Source organism: Fringilla coelebs (assembly GCF_963513975.1).
Source record: "Fringilla coelebs genome assembly, chromosome: 25".
Classification (NCBI taxonomy): Eukaryota; Metazoa; Chordata; class Aves; order Passeriformes; family Fringillidae; genus Fringilla; species Fringilla coelebs.
The window spans coordinates 4666512-4684512 of NC_140051.1; the positions used below are offsets into that span (position 1 = coordinate 4666512).

The 18001-nt window shown below is 52.1% G+C and overlaps 1 protein-coding gene across 2 annotated transcripts in view; it reads left to right on the top strand.

Annotated features, from left to right (window-relative positions):
* Positions 1-1208: 1208 nt before the first annotated feature.
* The window catches only part of LOC311162911 (opioid-binding protein/cell adhesion molecule homolog), a gene marked incomplete at its 3' end in the record, with an annotated part of 103700 nt that continues 86907 nt past the window's right edge, over positions 1209-18001 (top strand). For both annotated transcript variants that reach the window (XM_084221518.1, XM_084221519.1), the window contains exon 1: positions 1209-1523. In XM_084221518.1, the coding sequence (XP_084077644.1) occupies positions 1357-1523 (167 nt within the window). In that variant the 5' untranslated portion in view covers positions 1209-1356. The remainder of the gene's footprint in view (positions 1524-18001) is intronic.

Genomic DNA, 18001 nt, shown 5'->3' on the forward strand with positions numbered 1-18001 from the left:
GGTCTTGGTGCCTTCAGCTGCTCTTTGAGGAGATCAGTGGTGGTCTGTGGGTGTCTCCAAAGGAGGAAGTTTGTTGAAATTTATTGTTGATGCTCTGTTGTGAGTGGCAGGGTTGGAAGCCCTTGGGCTTCCTAATTCAAGGATCTCAGTGTCAGGAAGCAGGGACAGGACAGGAGATGCTCTGGAGCTGTCTTACACCATCCCATGGGGAAAGGACATGGGGACAGGACCCTGCTTCTCACAGGGAGAGAGAACGGGAGCCAGTCCCCCACAGGGATATGCATCAACAGGTGGAGGCAGGGAAAGATGCTGCGGTGGGCCAGGGTTTGGGCAACCTGCTGCTCTGAGGGTAAGCTCGGGGGTGTGTGGTGCGAGAAAAGCCCCCTCTGCAGCGGGGCTGAAGCGGATGAAAGGTTGGGGGTCCCTCGGCTGGTGGCAGCCCCGGTCCCTGTGCGGGAGCGCGGCGCGGCGGGGGTTAATGTGCGTGTCCTCCTGCGCATCCCGCCCCGCTGCCGCCCGCCCGCCCGCCCGTGTGCGGGGCTCGGGCCGTGCGGGAGCCGAGGCGCCGGGCAGCGCTGGAGCCGCTGCCATGACAACCCCGGGGATGCTGCCGGCCGGGGCCGGGGTGCTGCTGTCGCCGCCGCCCCCCCGCATCCCCCCCGCCCCGCTGCGCGCCTGAGCCGCAGCCGGAGCAGCCACCGGCCCCGCGGGGGCTCCGAGACCCTCCGGATACAGCCGAGGAGCATCGGGGACATCGCCTGCAGCTCCGCGGGGAAGTTTCGATCTTGCGACAGAACCGGGATTTTGGGGAGCTTTATTGGGTTTTTTAAATTTTTTTTGTATTTTTTTTTTAAATTCTCATTTCTCTCTGTGATTTAAACAAAAGCTCAAGAGCCGGAGAACAACCCAACCCCGGCCCGCTGTGTTCCCCCGGTGCCGATGCCGCCCTCCCCTTCCTTTCACAGACACTCACGTTTCCTCCGTGGGTTATAAACTTTTGATGCCAGATCTCCGCAGCGCCTGCCCAGCTGCAGCTGAAAGTAGCGTCTCCAGCAGCCACACATCTGTGACCTTCATCTCGTGCTCCGCACCTTCTCTCCTCCTCTTCCTCCTCCTCCCCCCGGCCCTCCCGTCCTCCTCCCTCGCCCGAGGACAGCGGGACTCCCTCCGATGCCGCTCGGCAGGCTCAGCGCTCGCAGCCAGCCTTGCCGGGGGCTCTCCTGATCTCCGTGGAGCTCCGCAGCGCTCGCCCCGGTGGTTTTGCTCCCCCCCATCCCTCCTCTCCACCCACCCCTTCCCCCTTTTCGCCTTGTCGGGTGTGTTTTTTGCCTGTTGGAAAAGTCCCCGCTGCCCAGGATGGGGGTCGGTGGGTGCTTGGCCCTGCCCTGGAGGTGCCTGGTCGTCCTCTGTCTCAGGCTGCTCTTCCTTGTGCCCGCAGGAGTGCCCGTGCGCAGCGGAGATGCCACCTTCCCCAAAGCCATGGACAACGTGACAGTGCGGCAAGGGGAGAGCGCCACGCTCAGGTAGGAGCAGCTGGACGGGGGCTTGGGGGGGTCGGGGGGTCCTGCTTGCGGCTTTTGGGGGATGCTCTGTGCCCGGCGGGGCTGCCGGAGGGTCCTGGGACCAGCCGGAGACTTTGCACGTGTCCCAGGGGCTCGTCCCCGTCGTGGCAGGGGACACTCCGGGTGGCAGCTTGTCCCCGTCGTGGTGGGGTCACCCCGTGCGAGCGGTTTTGGAGGGACGGATGCGCCGGTGCTTTTCGGGCTGCAGCGCGGGGCTGGCAACCTCCTGGGGGGGCTGCGGGTGCCAGACGAGGAGACGACGCAGGGGTTTAGGTGGCAGACAGTGAGTTAGTGCTGCCTGAAAATCCCAAAGTTGTGCCTGCGTGGGAGGGGAGGGGGGTCCGTGCTCCTGGCACCGGTGCCAGCCTGCGCTGCCAGCGGCTTTCCAGGGCTGCGATGCCTCCGAGGTGTCAGTGTTTTCCTCGATCGCTTTATAGTCTCTGCACGAATCCGTTGATATCAAATCAATCTTTTACTCCAGGGGTGCATCTTATGAATTCTGATGGATGCTTTCCCTTTACGTTGTTTGCTGTAGGAGAAACACAGGCGGCTGATATGCAGATGGGTCACTCCTGTGCCGCACAGCCGAGCCGAGCATCCCTTTCATTCCCTGAATGAGTTACAGGTGTACGCGGTGCTGTGCCCAGGTAGCACAGCGGCTCTCCACAGGCATCGCGGCCAGAGGAGCAGCCCAGCCTTTTTTTGGAGGGCAGTGGGGCGGCAGTGGGGCTTTGGGTCGTGCTGTGCGTGCTTGAGGCAGCCCCGGGAGGACCCGAGCCGGTTAATCCGGGAGCTGTAAGACTGGGGGAAGGAGCTCGGGGGTGGTGGGACGTGAGCGTGGAGCAAGAGAGCCCGGAGGAGTTTGTCTGCTTTCCCAGCACCAGCGAGCAGCGTGTGCCCCTCGCCCGAGGCTGGCTGCTCCGTGGCTCGGACCCGGAGGAGCAGGGCTGCAGCGGAGAGCAGCTGCTCTTCCCAGAGCCGGGCACGGGGATGGCACAAGCGGAGCCTGGCACGCTTTCCGTGAGCAGCCGAGCAGGGCTGAGGAGCTGGTGCTGCTCCGAGCAGAGGGAGCTGTGCTCACCTGCGTGGCCGGCCGGGTTTCCGTGCTTGAGGTGGGCTTTGTAGGGCAAGTGTTTGGTGGTTTTGGGAATCAGGCTCTGGCTGAGGCTCTGTGGGTTCCGTGCTGCAGAGGGAGGTGTTGGTTGCCTGTCTGCCCTCTTCCCACCACGCTCACTGCCAGACTTTGGGATGCTGTCCCTTTTCCTGCCCGCTGGGACACGCTTGTCATCACCCCGTGTTCCTGGGGGCTGTGGCACAGCTGGAGAGCAGAGGGCTGTCTCCTTGTGCCTTTCCTAATTGAACTGCAATGATGATTAACCTGAGCTGCCTGAGCAAGGCAGTTTAAAGAAGGACAGTCCCCCAGAGAGGTGCCTTTGGCCCTGGTGCTCTTTTCCTCGCTGTTGGAACTTGTCTCTGCAGTGAAGCGTGGGCTCTGGGGCTCTTGGAGGCGATGCTGGTGCTGGTCAGAGCAGGAGGGGTGGCTGTGCCTGCTCCCTGGGGAGCCCCTGCCAGTCCAGCCGAGCCTGCTGCCAGCAGAGGGCTGACTTGGATCTCCTTTTTTCTTTTTTTTTTTTCTTAATTTCTAGTCTTCTGTCCCCTTTCCTGTGCTGTTTGCAGGAGGGGATGCTTGTGAAGCAGCGCTGGAGTGATGGGAGATTTTAGCTTTCCCCTAAGAAGCTCTGCATCTCCCAAGTGCTGACATTTAGGGGAGACCCCTCCCTCAAAAGCACCTGGTTTTATCCATTTCCCCCTTGGCACCTGCTCCTACCCAGGCTCTCCAGTGCATCTTTTCCTTGCTCTTACCCCTCCCTTCTCCTCCTCAAGTCCAGCTTTCCCCTGCTGCAGGCAGGTTTCTGCCTCCAGCTCCCATTTGCTCCCAGTCTGCTCCATCTTTTCTTGCACTGCTGTTTCCCAGTGGTCCTGCTATTCCCTCCTCTCCCTGTTTCCCTGCTGCTGCCCCTCTGCAGCCTCTGGGTGGCAAGCAGTTTTCCATCTTCCCTTGGGATCTGAAGATGGGCAGGGAATTGCACACAGCAAGCCAAAGAGGTGGCATCAGTGGGGCATTGAAGGCAAGAGGACAAAGTGGAGCATCTTGAGGATGGGGCTGATGTTTATTTGCAAGCTGTGATTTCCTATAAAGATCCAGGCAGGGAAAAGTGCCCTGGGAAGTCTTTCCCAGTGAGTAGTGTTATTGCTAAATGGTGTTTTCTCCTGTGCACCCACAGAAGGAGGAGGTGGTGGTGTCCTCTGCTGTCCGCCCTGCAAGTGGCACTCTTCTTGGGGCTCAGACCTAGGAGTTGGGCTTGGAAAAAGTGAGAGCTGCAATTCCAGTGTGTAGCTCTTGCAGAATTAGCCCCAGTCCTGCCAGGTCTGGATGGCCAGGTCCTCTCTGTCATCCTGGTGGTGAGATGGGCAGAGCCTGCAGATCTCCCTGGCTCCTGCAGGGTTGGTGGAAGCTCTTTGCTTTCCAAGATCAGCCCTTTAACCACCCCTTGCATTGCAGAAAGGAGCTGGGAGAGCAAGTGGACCTACATGAAAGTGGTGGAGGAAACCTGGAGGTTTTTTACGCTGCTGTGGGTTTCCTGTATTGGATTTTGGGCGCTTCCATTTCCAGCTCCCCACCCTTTTTCCGAGGGAGGCTCAGCATAATCCTTGCAGAAACTCAGGCTCCATCTACAGGCAACTTGCAGGTCATCTTAGATCAGCAACAAATAATTTCCATTTTAAGCAGAGATTGTTGGTAATTCACTCCTTTTTATTGTTAGTACAAACAATTCCCATAATAGTCAGGCACCTTTCCTCTCCTGAGAACTAAAGACAGTATGGAAATTCTCTGTGTACTGTTAAAAATCAAACTAACTGCTTCTTCTCTGACTCAGGAACACAAAGCTCAGGTGTTGAGATGGCAGGAGTAACTGATGTTACCCACCAGTCTGGGACATGAAACAGAGCAAGGAGCACACTGGGAACCACCAGGGATGGTGGAGAGGGTCACTTTTTAATCTCAGCTGGGATTTGATGTGGAAACAAGGACTAAGTTCCTTCTTTTGGGAAGAATGCCATTGAGTCTTGGCTTTCTCCACATGCTGCTCCTTGGATGCACATCCTAGGGTAGCTGTGGGATCATCACTGGCAGGACATGGTTGGGCAATCCCCACGGGTTGATCCTGCCTGGAGACTTTGGCTGGGTTTTATCCCAGCTGCATTAGTGGTGGAAGCATCTCCATGAGCCAGAGGGGAAGCTGTGGCAAACATCCCCACGGTGTTAAAATGGGGATGGAAATGGGATCGTCCCGCTGTGCCGCCAGCAAACCGACCTTTACAGCAGCCATCAGTACAGTTCATAAAGACATCAACCACCAGCTGCTCAAAATTTCAAGGCTTTATAGTTTTATCTGTATTTAAGAAATATTGTTGGGTTTTTTTTAAGGGAGAGAGTGCGTTTTAGAGGTTGGAGGGATTCGCTGGGAGATGGGGTGTGCTGAGTTTTCTCCATGGCTGTCACCACAGGGACACCAGGACTTAAGGAGGCCCCTCTGTTGCACTCAGCCTCAGTTTCCCCATCTGTAAAATGACCCAACAGCAGTGGTTTATCAGTGATGATTAGAGAACTCATAGAATACTCATTAGGGTCCTCACAGGCGGTGTTAAGGCAGGTACAACTAGGTTTTTTCCAAACTAAATAATACAGAGCTGCTTTATCTCTGTATATAAGGGCAAATTTTCAAGTCAAATCCCCTGGGCTTGTCTGCTTCTGGTGAACCCGTGGCCTCTCCTACTGCCTGTCCATGGAGGAGACCAAGAAGTCAGGCTAGATTTGCTCACTCACATCCCAGACTCCGTGCCTGGCTGTATTCTGTCAATTAGCAAGTATGAGAACAATTCCAATTAAAAATAAAAAGCCCGAATAAAACATCATGAGATGCTGTTCTTCCATTTATTTTTGCAATTATGGTTTTAATTATTTCTGACAATGCTGCTTTGATTCTTCTTTTTTTCTTTTTGTGTAATAACCCACCGCAGTCTATTTTCCAGCACTCAACAAGACCTCAGTAAAATACAACCAGCAGGAGCAGGAGGCAAGACCACAGTCTCCAGGCATAGGTCTGGGAAGTCAGGAAATCGCTTTTTTTTTTGCCTCTTTTTCAGTCAAACCGCTGATATTCTGTGTACCTACCTGTTAATGGGGGTTGTGACACTCACCTGTCGCCCTGCAACAGCAGCCACGGACCCAGCAGAGAAAAGAAGCGTTAATGCATCCACATCTCTGCTGTTAAATCCTTGCTGGGGAGCAGGAAGAGAGTCACTGCTCTTTGTGTGCAAATGCTAAAAGCGTGGGGATTAGCGCAGAGCAGATTAGTGAGGACTTGCTCCATTGCTGCCCCTTCCTTCCCCTCTCTCCTACCCAAAAACTTTTCTGGAGCAGCTAAATATATACCTGCCGTTTCCAAGGTAGAGCTCGCTGCGTGGCGGAGCTGTAATTGGCGACTCAGGGAAATTACAGCCATGGATTCTGGCATTTGGATCCTCCTGGCTGGCATAATAATTTCTCCCTAGGTAGCTGGTATTTAACTTGTCTTATCTGCTCCTGATAGTTGTAATTACAGTGCCCGCTAATTTCGCTGTAATATTGCAGCCACTGGAAGGGTGGTTGGAGAAAGGTCAGGGGGTTGCAGGAGGGCTCCTTCCTCCCCAGCCTGCTGCACCAGTGATGCTGCCAAAATGCAGATGCTGAACCGATGGAGCTGGTACCCTGGCTGTGCCCCCTTCCCACCTTGGTGGGGCAGGAGCAGCCTCACAGCCCCTGACACACTGTTGTCCTTGTTGGCATCAGTGAAGGACGTGCTGGAGGGAGATTTAAGTCCTGGTGTGTTTTGCTGTGGGGTGAATATTGGTCTTCAGCTCATGTCAGGGCTGGCTGGTTTGTGTGAGGACATTTCTTGGGTTGTGCAGTGAGAGGCTGCTTGTCACTGATGTTGGTTGGTCCTGGGCTGGTTGTCCTTGGGGGAGGTTGGTGTTCCTTACGGTTCATTGTCCCTAAGGTTGGTTGTTCTGAGACTGGTGTTCCCTGCAGTTTGTTGTCCCTGTGGCTGATTGTCCCTGAGATTGGTTGTTCTGAGGTTATTGTCCCTGAGGTTGGTGTTCCTTGTGGTTCATTGTCCCTGAGGCTGGTGCTCCCTGCAGCTTGTTGCCCTCAACACTGGTTGTCCCTGATGCTGGTTGTCCCTGAGGCTGGTGTTCCCTGTGGTTCATTGTCCCTGATGTTGGTTGTCCCTGAGTCTGGTGCTCCCTGCAGCTCCTTGTCCCCAGCACTGGCTGTCCCTGCTCCAAAAGCACAGTCCTGCTGTGCAAGGGGAAAATTCAAGTCTGGCTTTGAGGAGATTCAGGGGTGGCTTTGGGGAATTCACCTTCAGCCAGCAAGGCTCGTGCTGTTGCCTGTGCCAGCCCTTCTCCTGCTGAGCCAGCACCAGGCAGGTTTTATGTGGGTGTAGGGCTGGGCTCGGTGTCAGAGAGCTGGGGAGTCCTGCTGACACAGGCTGGAACCACAGCACTGGGGGTTTGCTGCAGAAAATGCTGGTTTTGAGAGCACAGCGAGCTGGTGGGGCTCTGCAGAGGGAGGAGAGGACCCTCACTGTCACGTCTCCCAGGGCCAGGATTCAAACCCTGAGAAGATCCTCTTGTTTAGTGAAATAAACCCACTCCCCACGCTAAGTTTTTAAGCTCCACTAGTCAGAAATATTTCCAAGTGGTGATATTTACCTCCCGGGGATGAGACTGAACTGTTGGTAATCCTGCACTATAGGGTACAGAGATCTTTTTGCAAGGATAATAAACTCCCTGGTAATAGCTGTCCTTCCCCTGGATCACGCACACTCCTCCAGGAGCTCAGGGCTTTGTTTCTGGAACAGGATTAGGTGTTAACGCTGCAAAACCAAACGGGGGCACAGTGGCTGTCTTTCACATTCCTGCTTTCCAAAGAGTTTCTCTGTTCCCTTGACTGTTCTCACAGTTTGCCTCCTCCTTGCATTCCTCAGCCCTAAACCACGGATGCTTTTTACAACAGCTGGACATATTGTTTTAAGTGATAATCTTTAGATACTGCAGCCTAGCAGACAGTTCATAAGAAATATCTGATTCAGTGACTATCACTTCTTCCTCTGTCCTTGTGAGCAGCCTTTGAGGGTTAGGATGTGCTGTTTTTTCTTGGGGTTTTTTTTCTTAATGAGAAAAATAATTTCCCCACAGCCCCTGTCAACAATTTTTACCCTGTAATGGGTTGTTTACTGCAGGTTGGATTTGATATGTAGGTCTTGTCTTTCCCGACAGAACCCTTCAAGGTCGGCTCTTCAGTGCAAAACACTCACATTTTATATTTCTGTTTTCCTATGAATATTTCCTAAGATTTGTTTAAAATGAGTTGTTTCCATGACTATGCTCACTTGACGGTCTTGTTCCTTGGGATACAAATGGGTCTCCAAGTCTGTTTCTCTGTGGAGGGGGAGGATAATGAGAACAACATCTGTTGTGGTGTAAGCTGTACATTTAAGGTTTTTTTTCTCATCCTATAAAAGATCAGCAAATTGTGCTGATGCTGATGAGGTACTTTGCGCCATCTCCAGTGCTGATGGGTTCAGAGTGGGGACACTTGAGGACATGTCACACATCTTGCTTTTTCTTCTCTTGGTGTGCCAAGGCTGGTGTGTGGTGTCGCCTCCAGGCTAGAGCTGGAGAGGAGAGGAATGGGACTCCAGAAAGGAGAAAATGGAAGAAGAGAAAGAAAAGTTGGGAAGGGGGAAAGCAAAATGTCAGGTGGAAGAAGGGAGTGGGTAAAGGTAAAATCAGGGCGTTGCAAAGGGTGCACCAAAGAAAAATCCACTACTGGTAACTCTCAGTGTGTGAAGTTCAGCATTGAGGGATGAGCTCCTAAATTAAAGCCCAGCAGCCAGCACAGAAATGTGGGGGGTTTGGCTCGAGCCAGTTGGTACCCGAGTTCCAATGGGGTAGTGTATCCCTTCACTGGGCTTTTTATACCTTCTCCGTGTGTGTGCATGTGTGCATGTGTGTATATATATATTTATATAAAAATCTAACAGATTTCTAACCCATATAAATCCAATTACCCATGTTTTGCCTGCAGGGAGCGAGGGAGATTAATGTTTGGTATTTTGGCAGGAATGTAAAAAGAAATAGGTGGTAATAACAATGAAGGCTCATAAAAAGGAGCCGATAGTCGTGTCTGTGCCTGGAACTCGGCCGTAATTCTCCTGGGGATTTGTCGGCAGAGCGCCCTGCTCCCGTGGAGGGGCAGGAAAGAGCCAGGAGTGCTTCCTGGGCACTTGAGCATCCATCCTGCCAGTGAAGGTTCCATTAATGTGATAATAATAGAGGCTGATAAAGAGAAATGGTTTATGTTCCCAGGGCACCTTCTTGTGACAGATCCTGCTCTGCGTCAGGGCTCGTAGGAGCCACAGGAGCGTGCTCCTCTTTATCCCTGTTTCACTGAGAGGCAAGTCCCAGGAATGGAGGATTAACATGGAAGGAGAGGAGGGAGCTGAGCTCTTCTCCACCCTCTGTGATAGGTCTGTGGTGGTGCTGGTCCCTGCAGGACTGCCTTGGGGTGACATGGCCTGGGGTGTTTCCGGCAGGAATTGGGAATTGTGCTCTCATCAGCTTTTCTCCACTCAGAGTCCTTTCCTGCAGTGTCTCCTCCCGTCCCTCTCATAAACCCAGGTGCCTGAGATGCCTTTTCCTGCAGCTCTCACTCATGGGACAGTAGCTTTGTTGGAGGATCAGGAGTCACTGCAAGCCTGTTCCCACCTCATCATATCACTGCTTGGCCTTGTCCCCTCATGCCCATGGCCTGTCCCATGTGGTATCTGCAGTCCAAGAGGCTGCTGTGGCAGAATGCTACTGAGTCACAGCTTTCTCTGCACGTTGTTCATTGGGGTTGCTGTGGGGGCATTGTTGGCAGGTCATGGTTGGCCATCCCAATGGGTTGATCCTGCCTGGAAACCTTGGCTGGGTTTTATCCCAACTGCATCACAGTGGTGGAAGCATCTCCACCAAAGAGCTGCAGGTGCTTGAGCAGAAGGTGCCTACCAGGCACCTCCACTCCCTCAGCATCACCACTTGGGAGCCAGTCACTCACCATCCTCCCCTGACACCCTTGCTCTGGTGTCTGGGCGACTTCCCCTGCTGCTGTTGTCCCCTGTGTCGTGGGTGGCACCTGTGCTGCTCTTGAGCTGTCACCCGTGGTCATGCATTAATCATGGTTCAGATATTGTGTCCCTACAGCAGGTTCTGCCTTCTCTGCAGGCTTTGCATCAGGCTCCTTGCTCTCCGTTTATTACCACCACCAGTTTTATAACCCACTTTATCAGATGACTTTTTTTTTCCTTTCTTAAAGAGCATAACCCATGAGCAACTCATCATTTCCGAGAGAGGGAGAGTGCCGTTAGCGGGAGAGCAAGGGCTCCTTGCTCGCACCTGAAATGAGGAGCCTGCTTTACCGTGGTGTTGCATTAAATTCAATCAAGGCAGTTAAAGCCAAGATTTAAAGTCCTTTGTGTGATCACAGGAGTTGCTCTGATGCGGCAGCAGGTAGAAGGAAAGATTGAGCCCATTTCTGAGGAGACTCGGAGTAACTGTTGGCAGCAGCCAGGCCTGGGGCTGACTGCGGCAGCGGCCACGGTGGGAAGCTCTTAGCATTCACAGCGCGTCCCATCTCTGTCTCCGTCACCCTCCCTGCTCCTTCTCCTCATCCCCATATATTCCTTTAAGTAGAATTGATTCGTTTGCCCTTTTTTTTTTTTTTTTTTAACTGGGGGGAGGGCTGTTTTTAATTAATATTCTTAACTGTATGATAATTGCACTGACTGGTCCCATCGCTGTCTGAGTCACCCTCTCCTCCCTTGTTCTTGCAGGAAGGCTCTTTGGACTTAATTAAAGTTAGGGATCCAGGGCTAGTGGGAACAGCAGGAGTCTTGCAGGGTTTTTGATGAAATGATTGCTGTGGGGGAAGTGGCTATTTCCTACCCGAGCCATAGATTGTGATGCTGAGACAGAGTTACGACCGTCTGGTTTGGCCACCTGCTTTTACACGGGCTGCTGCATTCTCATCCTGCATTTCCCACCCTGTGCCCACAAATCTCTTCTGGACACCCCAGCCCTTGTTTTGGGATGAGAGGAGCTCAATTTCACAGTGTTGTCCTGCTTGGACACATCCCCTCCTTGTGGGAGTGTGTCTTGGAGCAGCCCTGTCTGAGCTCCCCATGCCTGACACTGGTGGGGTGTTGCAGGTCGTGGTGGGGAATTTTGGAGGGATAATGGAAAAGCTGCGTGGACTCAGCAGACCTTTTTCATCTCTGGTTTCAGTGCTGGTGCTTGCAGACAGCGCTGCCACCAGAACTCAAATGCAGCCCAAGCAAGAGCTTAACAAGCTCCGAGAGCTGTCCAGAAAGTTATCCTGACACCAAGTGACAGACTCTCAATTGATATCCTCTGGAGACTTTAAACTCACTTCTGCGAGGTTTCCAAAGCTGGTTTTGTCTCATACCTGAAGAATCCTTTATCTGCTACGACGCCTCTCCTGCCTTGTCTCATTGCTCTTGACGTTTCTTTGTTGCCTGCTGCAGCTCGGGTAAACTCCACTGCAAAACTATTTAAGAGAGGTTCCTCCCAGCCTTTGCTCAGCTCTCTTCCTGGAGTCCTGGTATAAATCGCCTGGGATGATGCTGTTCCTGCTTGGCTCTGCAGGGAAGTGGCTGGAGTGATGTCAGGACCGCTGCTGCTCATCCCAAAGGGCAGGGAATGCTCCAGACCCCTGGGGAAGGGCAAATATAGTGCTTAGTGTAGAAAACTGAGAGAAACTATTCTAGGAGATTGCTCATCTTCCATCCTGGCAGTGCTCTGGAGCAAACAAGCAAAATTATTTGTGATCAGCTAGAATGGGCAAGAAACTGTGCTACAGCCAGCAGAGGTTTGTCAAGGAGAAATTGTGTCAGACAAATGGAATCTCGTCTGTATCCTGAGTAAGGAGCCTGGTGGGCAGGGGGAAAGCAGGTGGTGCCTCAGATGGTGACCCAGTCAAGGCTGGAGCTGCTGCCTGTGAGCAAGTGGGAAGCCTGAGGTGGGAATCACTGTCTGGGACAGCTGTAAGGAAGCAGGCTGGGAGTTCTAAGGTGCTTCTCTGCTTCTAAGACCCAGCCCAGTCTAAAATCCATTCCCAATTGGTAGGAAAAGCCACCTTTGCAGTAGTTTCAGGCTGCAGCTGGCTGTTAACATCCTGCTGGATGGCACAGAGAGCTTGGGGAACTAACTTTATGCCCTGAATCCGCCTGTGCAGGAGTGTGCCTGTTCATAACATCACTGTGCTGCTGGACTGGCATTTTGGGATGCCACCAAGGACGCTGGAGGTTTCTGAAGTAAAGATGTGCAGTTGCTGATGTCTTGCTCTACGTCCCATCCTGTGGTGCCCCAGGTGGGAAGGTCCATGATGGAGTGTACCGATTTTCCTTCCATGCAAGGGGGTTTTCCAGCCCTCTGCAGGATGGGTGCTGGCCTCATCCTGCTGCCTCCTGCTGCCTTTTTCTGTGCTGTTCTCAAGCAGCAGCACTTTCCCTCTTCTCCTTGCTGTGGGTGTCATGCTCCAGCACCCACCACAGAGCCAGCCCTCTCTGGACCCCTTCCCCAGTCACATCAGACCCACTGTGTACAAGACAAGCTTTTAAGAGGCAGCTGGGGCCTGCCCAGACTCTATAACTGAGGCTGGACACTCTCAGGAGTGCAGTTGAGGCATTTTCCTTGATTTTGCTTTTATTGCCTGGTAAATCAGTGACGGGGCCAGCCTGTCTGCAGGAAGCAGCTCTGTGTGTACTGAAAGGCCTTCTTCCTGCTGCATCTCTCTCCTAGCCCACCTCCCCAAGCTGGGAGCCATCCAGGGTGGCCAAAACCAGACAGTCCTGGGCCTTGGCTCCCTCTGGGAAGAAGCCCTGTCAGAATCCTGTGCTTTGTCCAGCGATTGCTGAGCTTGCAGCAGTTTTCAAGACTGATGCTGCACTTAGCAGGGTGCTGCCAAACCCATGGAGTCCAGCAGGTTATTTTCCTTCAGAAGCCATTTATCTTTTCCCTTTTAGATGCTGGGCTTCTGTCTCTCATCTCTGGTTTTATCTCTCCTGTGGGAAGGAGCTCAGTCTTCCCAACCCTCCCAAACTACTGGTGCTGGGCATGGGCTCAGACCCTATCCTGGGGCAGGTACCACGAGAGAGGGGGTGCCAGGGCTTTATTGATTTCTTTCCCATTATTATTCAGAGAAGTTTGCTCCAAAATTCAGCTTCTTGTGCATGTCTTCCAGTTGGATGAGGCTGCCCTGTTAGCTGGTGGGACTCCAGAAGGTTCTGGGCTGGGGTTTGAAAGTTTTATTCCAGCAGGGAATTGTCAGCTTGTCTTTCTTTTTGGGTGGGGGTTGCATGGATTGAGGGGAAAGCTGAGATGCAGAATGTCAGATAGGAGGTTTAGAAGTGCCTTGGGCTCTGCCACCACCTCTTCCTTGACCTCACTTCACCTGAGGCTCCGAATTTCCTGACTTCTTGCTCCTTTGAGAAACTCTAAACCTTGCATGCTGTCAAACATTTTGGACACTCCCGTCCAAAAGTTTCCTAGAGTAACAGCACTCTTTCTCATTAAACACTAACTTAATAGAACAGGAGAATGCCGTGTGATGGATATTAAACTTTAACAACTGTGTATATCTATTACCTTGCTGCTAAATCTTTATATGCCTTAAATAATCAATTGATATTTAATTAGCATACAGTACTATTACTGCCTTCCTAAATCTATAATGATAAACCAAGTTACAAGTTATTGGACGTTAATTACTATCTGATGATTAGAAACAGCAAGACATTTCCCAGTCTCATCCCAGATATAATCCAGCGTGTCCATGCACACTGCTGAGCCAAGCCACGCTCCCTGTCTCTTAATAATCAATGGCTGTTCAACATGCAATATTTGTCTAATTAGCACTAAATTAAATCCTCATTGACAACACTTCAGGGTAAGAGATCTGCATCGAATATGATGGATTAGACACGGAAGGGCTGTTATTGTAAGCAGGAGATGTGTGTGTCACTTGCTTTGCTTGTCATGGCTGGCACATGGCTCCCTGTGACTGTCAGCCCGCTCCTGGGGGGACGGTGATGGAGCGGTGCCTGGATGTTGGATTGACAGTCCTGGAGACCCTGGGTCTCTCTTTAATCGAGCTGTAGATGTGAGCAGCTCTTCCCAGCACCCTCCTCTGCTTCCAGCCTGCTCTCACCCATGGATGTACAAATGCCTCCACCAGCAGGGTGGGTTTGTGTGGGAGCAGGGCTTTTTGTGCTGGGGCTTTCTCTGCTGACAGAGGGCAGATGTTTCTTCTGCATTTTGTGCTTTGTGCAAACTTTTTGGGAGTGTGTGTAGCCTCTGTTTGGGCAATGAGGGTCAGAGAGATTGGAGATGTCCAGAATGGTTTGGTTTGGGAGGGACTTTAAAGCTCATTTCATGTCCCATGGGCAGGGACACCTTCCACTATTCCAGTTTGCTCCAGCCTGGCCTTGGACGCTTTCAGGGATGGGACATCCCCAACACAAGATGTTTGCAGCCACAACTCTGAGCTCACAGCAGGGATACTGGGGGGATTTGGAGGGGTGTGGGGGTGAGAGCAATCTGAATCCTGGTGTTGCAGGGAGGAGTTCCCCCGGGAGCGGCCGTCTCGCACATGGCAGCCCCGCGCCGCGGTTTGTCAGCATCCATGGAAGCTGTTTTGCGAGAGCAGCAGGAAGGATTGCACAGCCGCCGGCTCCTTGCGAGACTCAGCCTGTCCTTCACACTCAGCGTGGATGTAATTAACTGTGCTGATGGGATGTTATGCCAACAGCAAAGCAGAAAACACCAGAAAATGAGTCAGGAGCGATAGCAGGGCTGTTCAGCGTGGAGAGGCGGGAGGCGGCAGCCAGGCGCGCGGCTGGGCTCGTGTCCTGCCACACGGCAGGAGCGGGACCGTCCTCCTGCAGGAGGGCAGGGTCTGCCTCTGGAGAGGAGCAGTGGAGCACAGAGAGCCTCCCTCAGCATCTGCCATGGCTTTTCTGTGGCCTTCAGGGGAGATACAGTCCCTGGGAGGTGTTTGTCTCCCTGGATGTGATGGATGTGGAACTTCAGCTCTCAGTTCCCTCCTTTCAATCCTTTGCCAGGAATCACTCTCCTTGCTGTGTCAGGGATGTTTCTCAGCACTGGTTTTCCTGTATCTTCAGGGTTTTACAGGTGGTAAAACCTCCTGAAGCCTGAGCAGCTCCTTGGCTCCTCACAGGTCTCTCTCTGCCCCCTAAAAGTGCAGAACCTCACTGGCTGGGAGGTCTCCTGCACTTGGCAGGAGCAGGGATGAGAAAGAGGAAAAATTAAAATTAAAAAAAAAAAGCCTGTCGATTAGCAATTGAAATTGTTCTTAAAAGAATTTGCCTATTCTGCAAGGAATGTTTAGTAATTGATAGCAATTTCTAGCAATTAAATACAAATTAATTCGTGCTACCGAGAAGGAGTTTATTTATGGCTCTGTATTTATGGGCACTCCTTCTCCTTAAAACTATCATCGTTGCTTTTGATAAGTAATTAGAGTTTACTGAATAATTTCCCAATGTAGGTATGAATTTTAAATAATTTTTAATACCGTGCAAGTGTTTCATTGTATTGCTGAGTGAGGGATTATCATTATTTATATTGGAGTAGGGCCTGGAGGCTGGGACAGGCACTGTGTGAGTGTATAGCACAGAGATAGTCCCTGCCCAGAGCAGCTTGCAGGGAGTTTTATGTCAGCAGCAGGATCATGAACGTGCTCTTCCAAGAAATAAAAGTTATTTGGAGTCATTTGCACCTGTGTAGCACAGGCTGCAAATGTGTTTCTCCTTCCCCTTGAGTAGGGGGAAATAGTAATTCCCTACTAGTGATACTAATGGTTAATCACTCTGAAGAGGAAGGGCAAAATCCAGACCATGAGGGGGTGAACAGAACCCCTGTATTTTGATTAGTTAAATTACAGATTATTTGAGCAGCTTGGGGTAGTGGAAGGTACCCTGCCCATGGCAGGGCTTAGAACAAGATGAGTTTTAAATCCCTTCACAACCCACATTCTTCTGAGGTTCTGTGTTTTGAAGTGCCTTTTATTTGCTTTGTGGCTTTTCTAAGATGATCTCGGATCGTGGTTGCAAACCCTTAACCGTGTTCCTACAGCTCCACACATGCACTTCAGCTCTGTGCAGGGTGAGGTCTTCATGCAGTGCCATTTCCAGGACTGGCAGATTTGAGCAGAGAGGGAAAAGCAACAAGTGGTGGGAGTTGACAGTGTGGTACCAGACATGGAGAGCTGGGTTTAGGAAAGCTGTGCATCCCCAGCACTTCCATCAGGTGTGTGACTCCCATCAAAGCATCTGGTGGATGCTCTGCAGGGCAGAACTCATGTCGGGGATGGTGTGGGAGGGAGAGATGTCTTCTGGTGCTTGATTTACAGATGGGGAAGCCATCTTACAAATGCTGGAAGCGGGAGTTGGCCAGGCTGGAGGGAAGTGCTAATTAAAGCACATGGTGACAGCATCCATGCGAGGAGGATCCTGGGGAGAGGGAGAAAGCCAAGCCTGGAGAGCAGGCACCATGTTCAGAAGTGAGCCTCGGAGCTGGCAGCAGCATCTGGGCTTGCAGTGCCAGGCAGGAGTACGCTCCAAAGCACAGACTTTGTGCCCTAAATATCTTTTAGGGGTCCTGAGGCGAGTGTTGCTTTTATGGAGGGTTAAACTTGAGCCTGGGAACCTTGGAGAATTAAATATCCCACAGTGTTAATGTGTAGGAACAGATTTGGGATTTACCACATGCACTTGCATTATAGCTGACGTGCCCATGGGCTGTTTGAAACTTTGAGGCTGCTTGGATCCTTTGGAACATCACAGAGGTGCCCGACCCCACTGCTGCTCCTGTCCCCTTTGTCACCTGAGGGTAGCAGGGTCAGTCCCCACCTCTGATTCAAAGTCTGTGCTGATCCTGCCTGTGGCAGCACAGCCTGTTCTGGCTCATTTCTGCCTTCATTACTGAGCTTGATTAAACGGTACTTGTACAGCCAAGGGTTGGGAAAACACACAAAGGGACTTTTCTACTCATCTGAGGCACTTGGGTACCGTGGAGACAGATGCTGAAGGGAGAGGGAGACGTGGAGAGACATTGAGGTCGCGGTAATGAGATGTAACCCATTAGGGCAGTGTCCTTCTGGGATCCAGGTGCCTCCAAGGGAGGGAGAGGGTTCAGACAGAGCCCCAGGACCTGAAAAGGCTCCCTCTGAAGAAGGAAAGAATGAACTGAGGAGTTGTCCTGTCTGAGGGACAGGATTCTCTGGCTTTTGCAGAGGGTGGGGTTGGGAGAAAATGATGGTGAGACTGTTTTGGCCTCAGGTTCTCACGTCTGTATCTTGTTTTATAGAGTCTGTGTGTGCAGCCAGCAATATTATTGGCACTGCTGAACACACAGAGCTGCATTTAACCAGCACCTCCTGGGCTGTGCAGCTGCTGTAGCATCACAGGACGTGAGCGGAGCATGGGGTGATGCTGAGAAAGGAGATGACTCCTGTCACCTCTCTGTGATTCCTACAGCAAGATGTGGTCTCCCAGATCAGATCAAGCTTGTCTTTGGGGACTGGGAAAAGCTGTAACAGAAGGTGACAACTCTTATTACAGAGTGAGTTTGGCCAGGTCTGGGACTGTCCATAGGGTCCACTCTGAGTGCTGATGGCTCACCAAAGACTGGCCTGGGATTGACTTCTGAAAATGAGGAACAACTTCCAACCAGCAGGCTCATGGTCTTGACCTCCCCTTCTCTGGGCAGTCTTCCCTTAGATATTTCAGCCCAATTATTTTTGTGCTGTCCTTCCCATGCTGGAGGAGTGCAGAGCTTTCCTCCCTGCCCGTCTGCAAACCTCATCTTGTGCTTCATTTGAACATTTTCCTTTTACCTGTTCCCTGCTGCTGCCAGGGTCTGGGGCACGATGGTGGCTTTCATCCCTCCTTCCCTGTGATGATTCAGAGCTGGTGGCTTTTGGCCTCTGCACTACAGGTCTCTGGTTTGTTATAAGCTGTTGTGAGGGGGTTCGTGGTGCAGAGTAGAAATGCTGGGGACTCTTCTGAGTTAATGAACTGCCAGATTGCAAGGGATGACACTCAGTGACACCCCAGGTCTCTTCAGGAGGTGTGTGTCACCCCCTGCTCTCACCCTGTGATCTGAGGACGCTGGCACTGGGCTCATGTGTGGACTCAGGGATCTTAGGAGATGGTTGAGGCTTTTAACTGTGGGCCCTGATGGCCCTG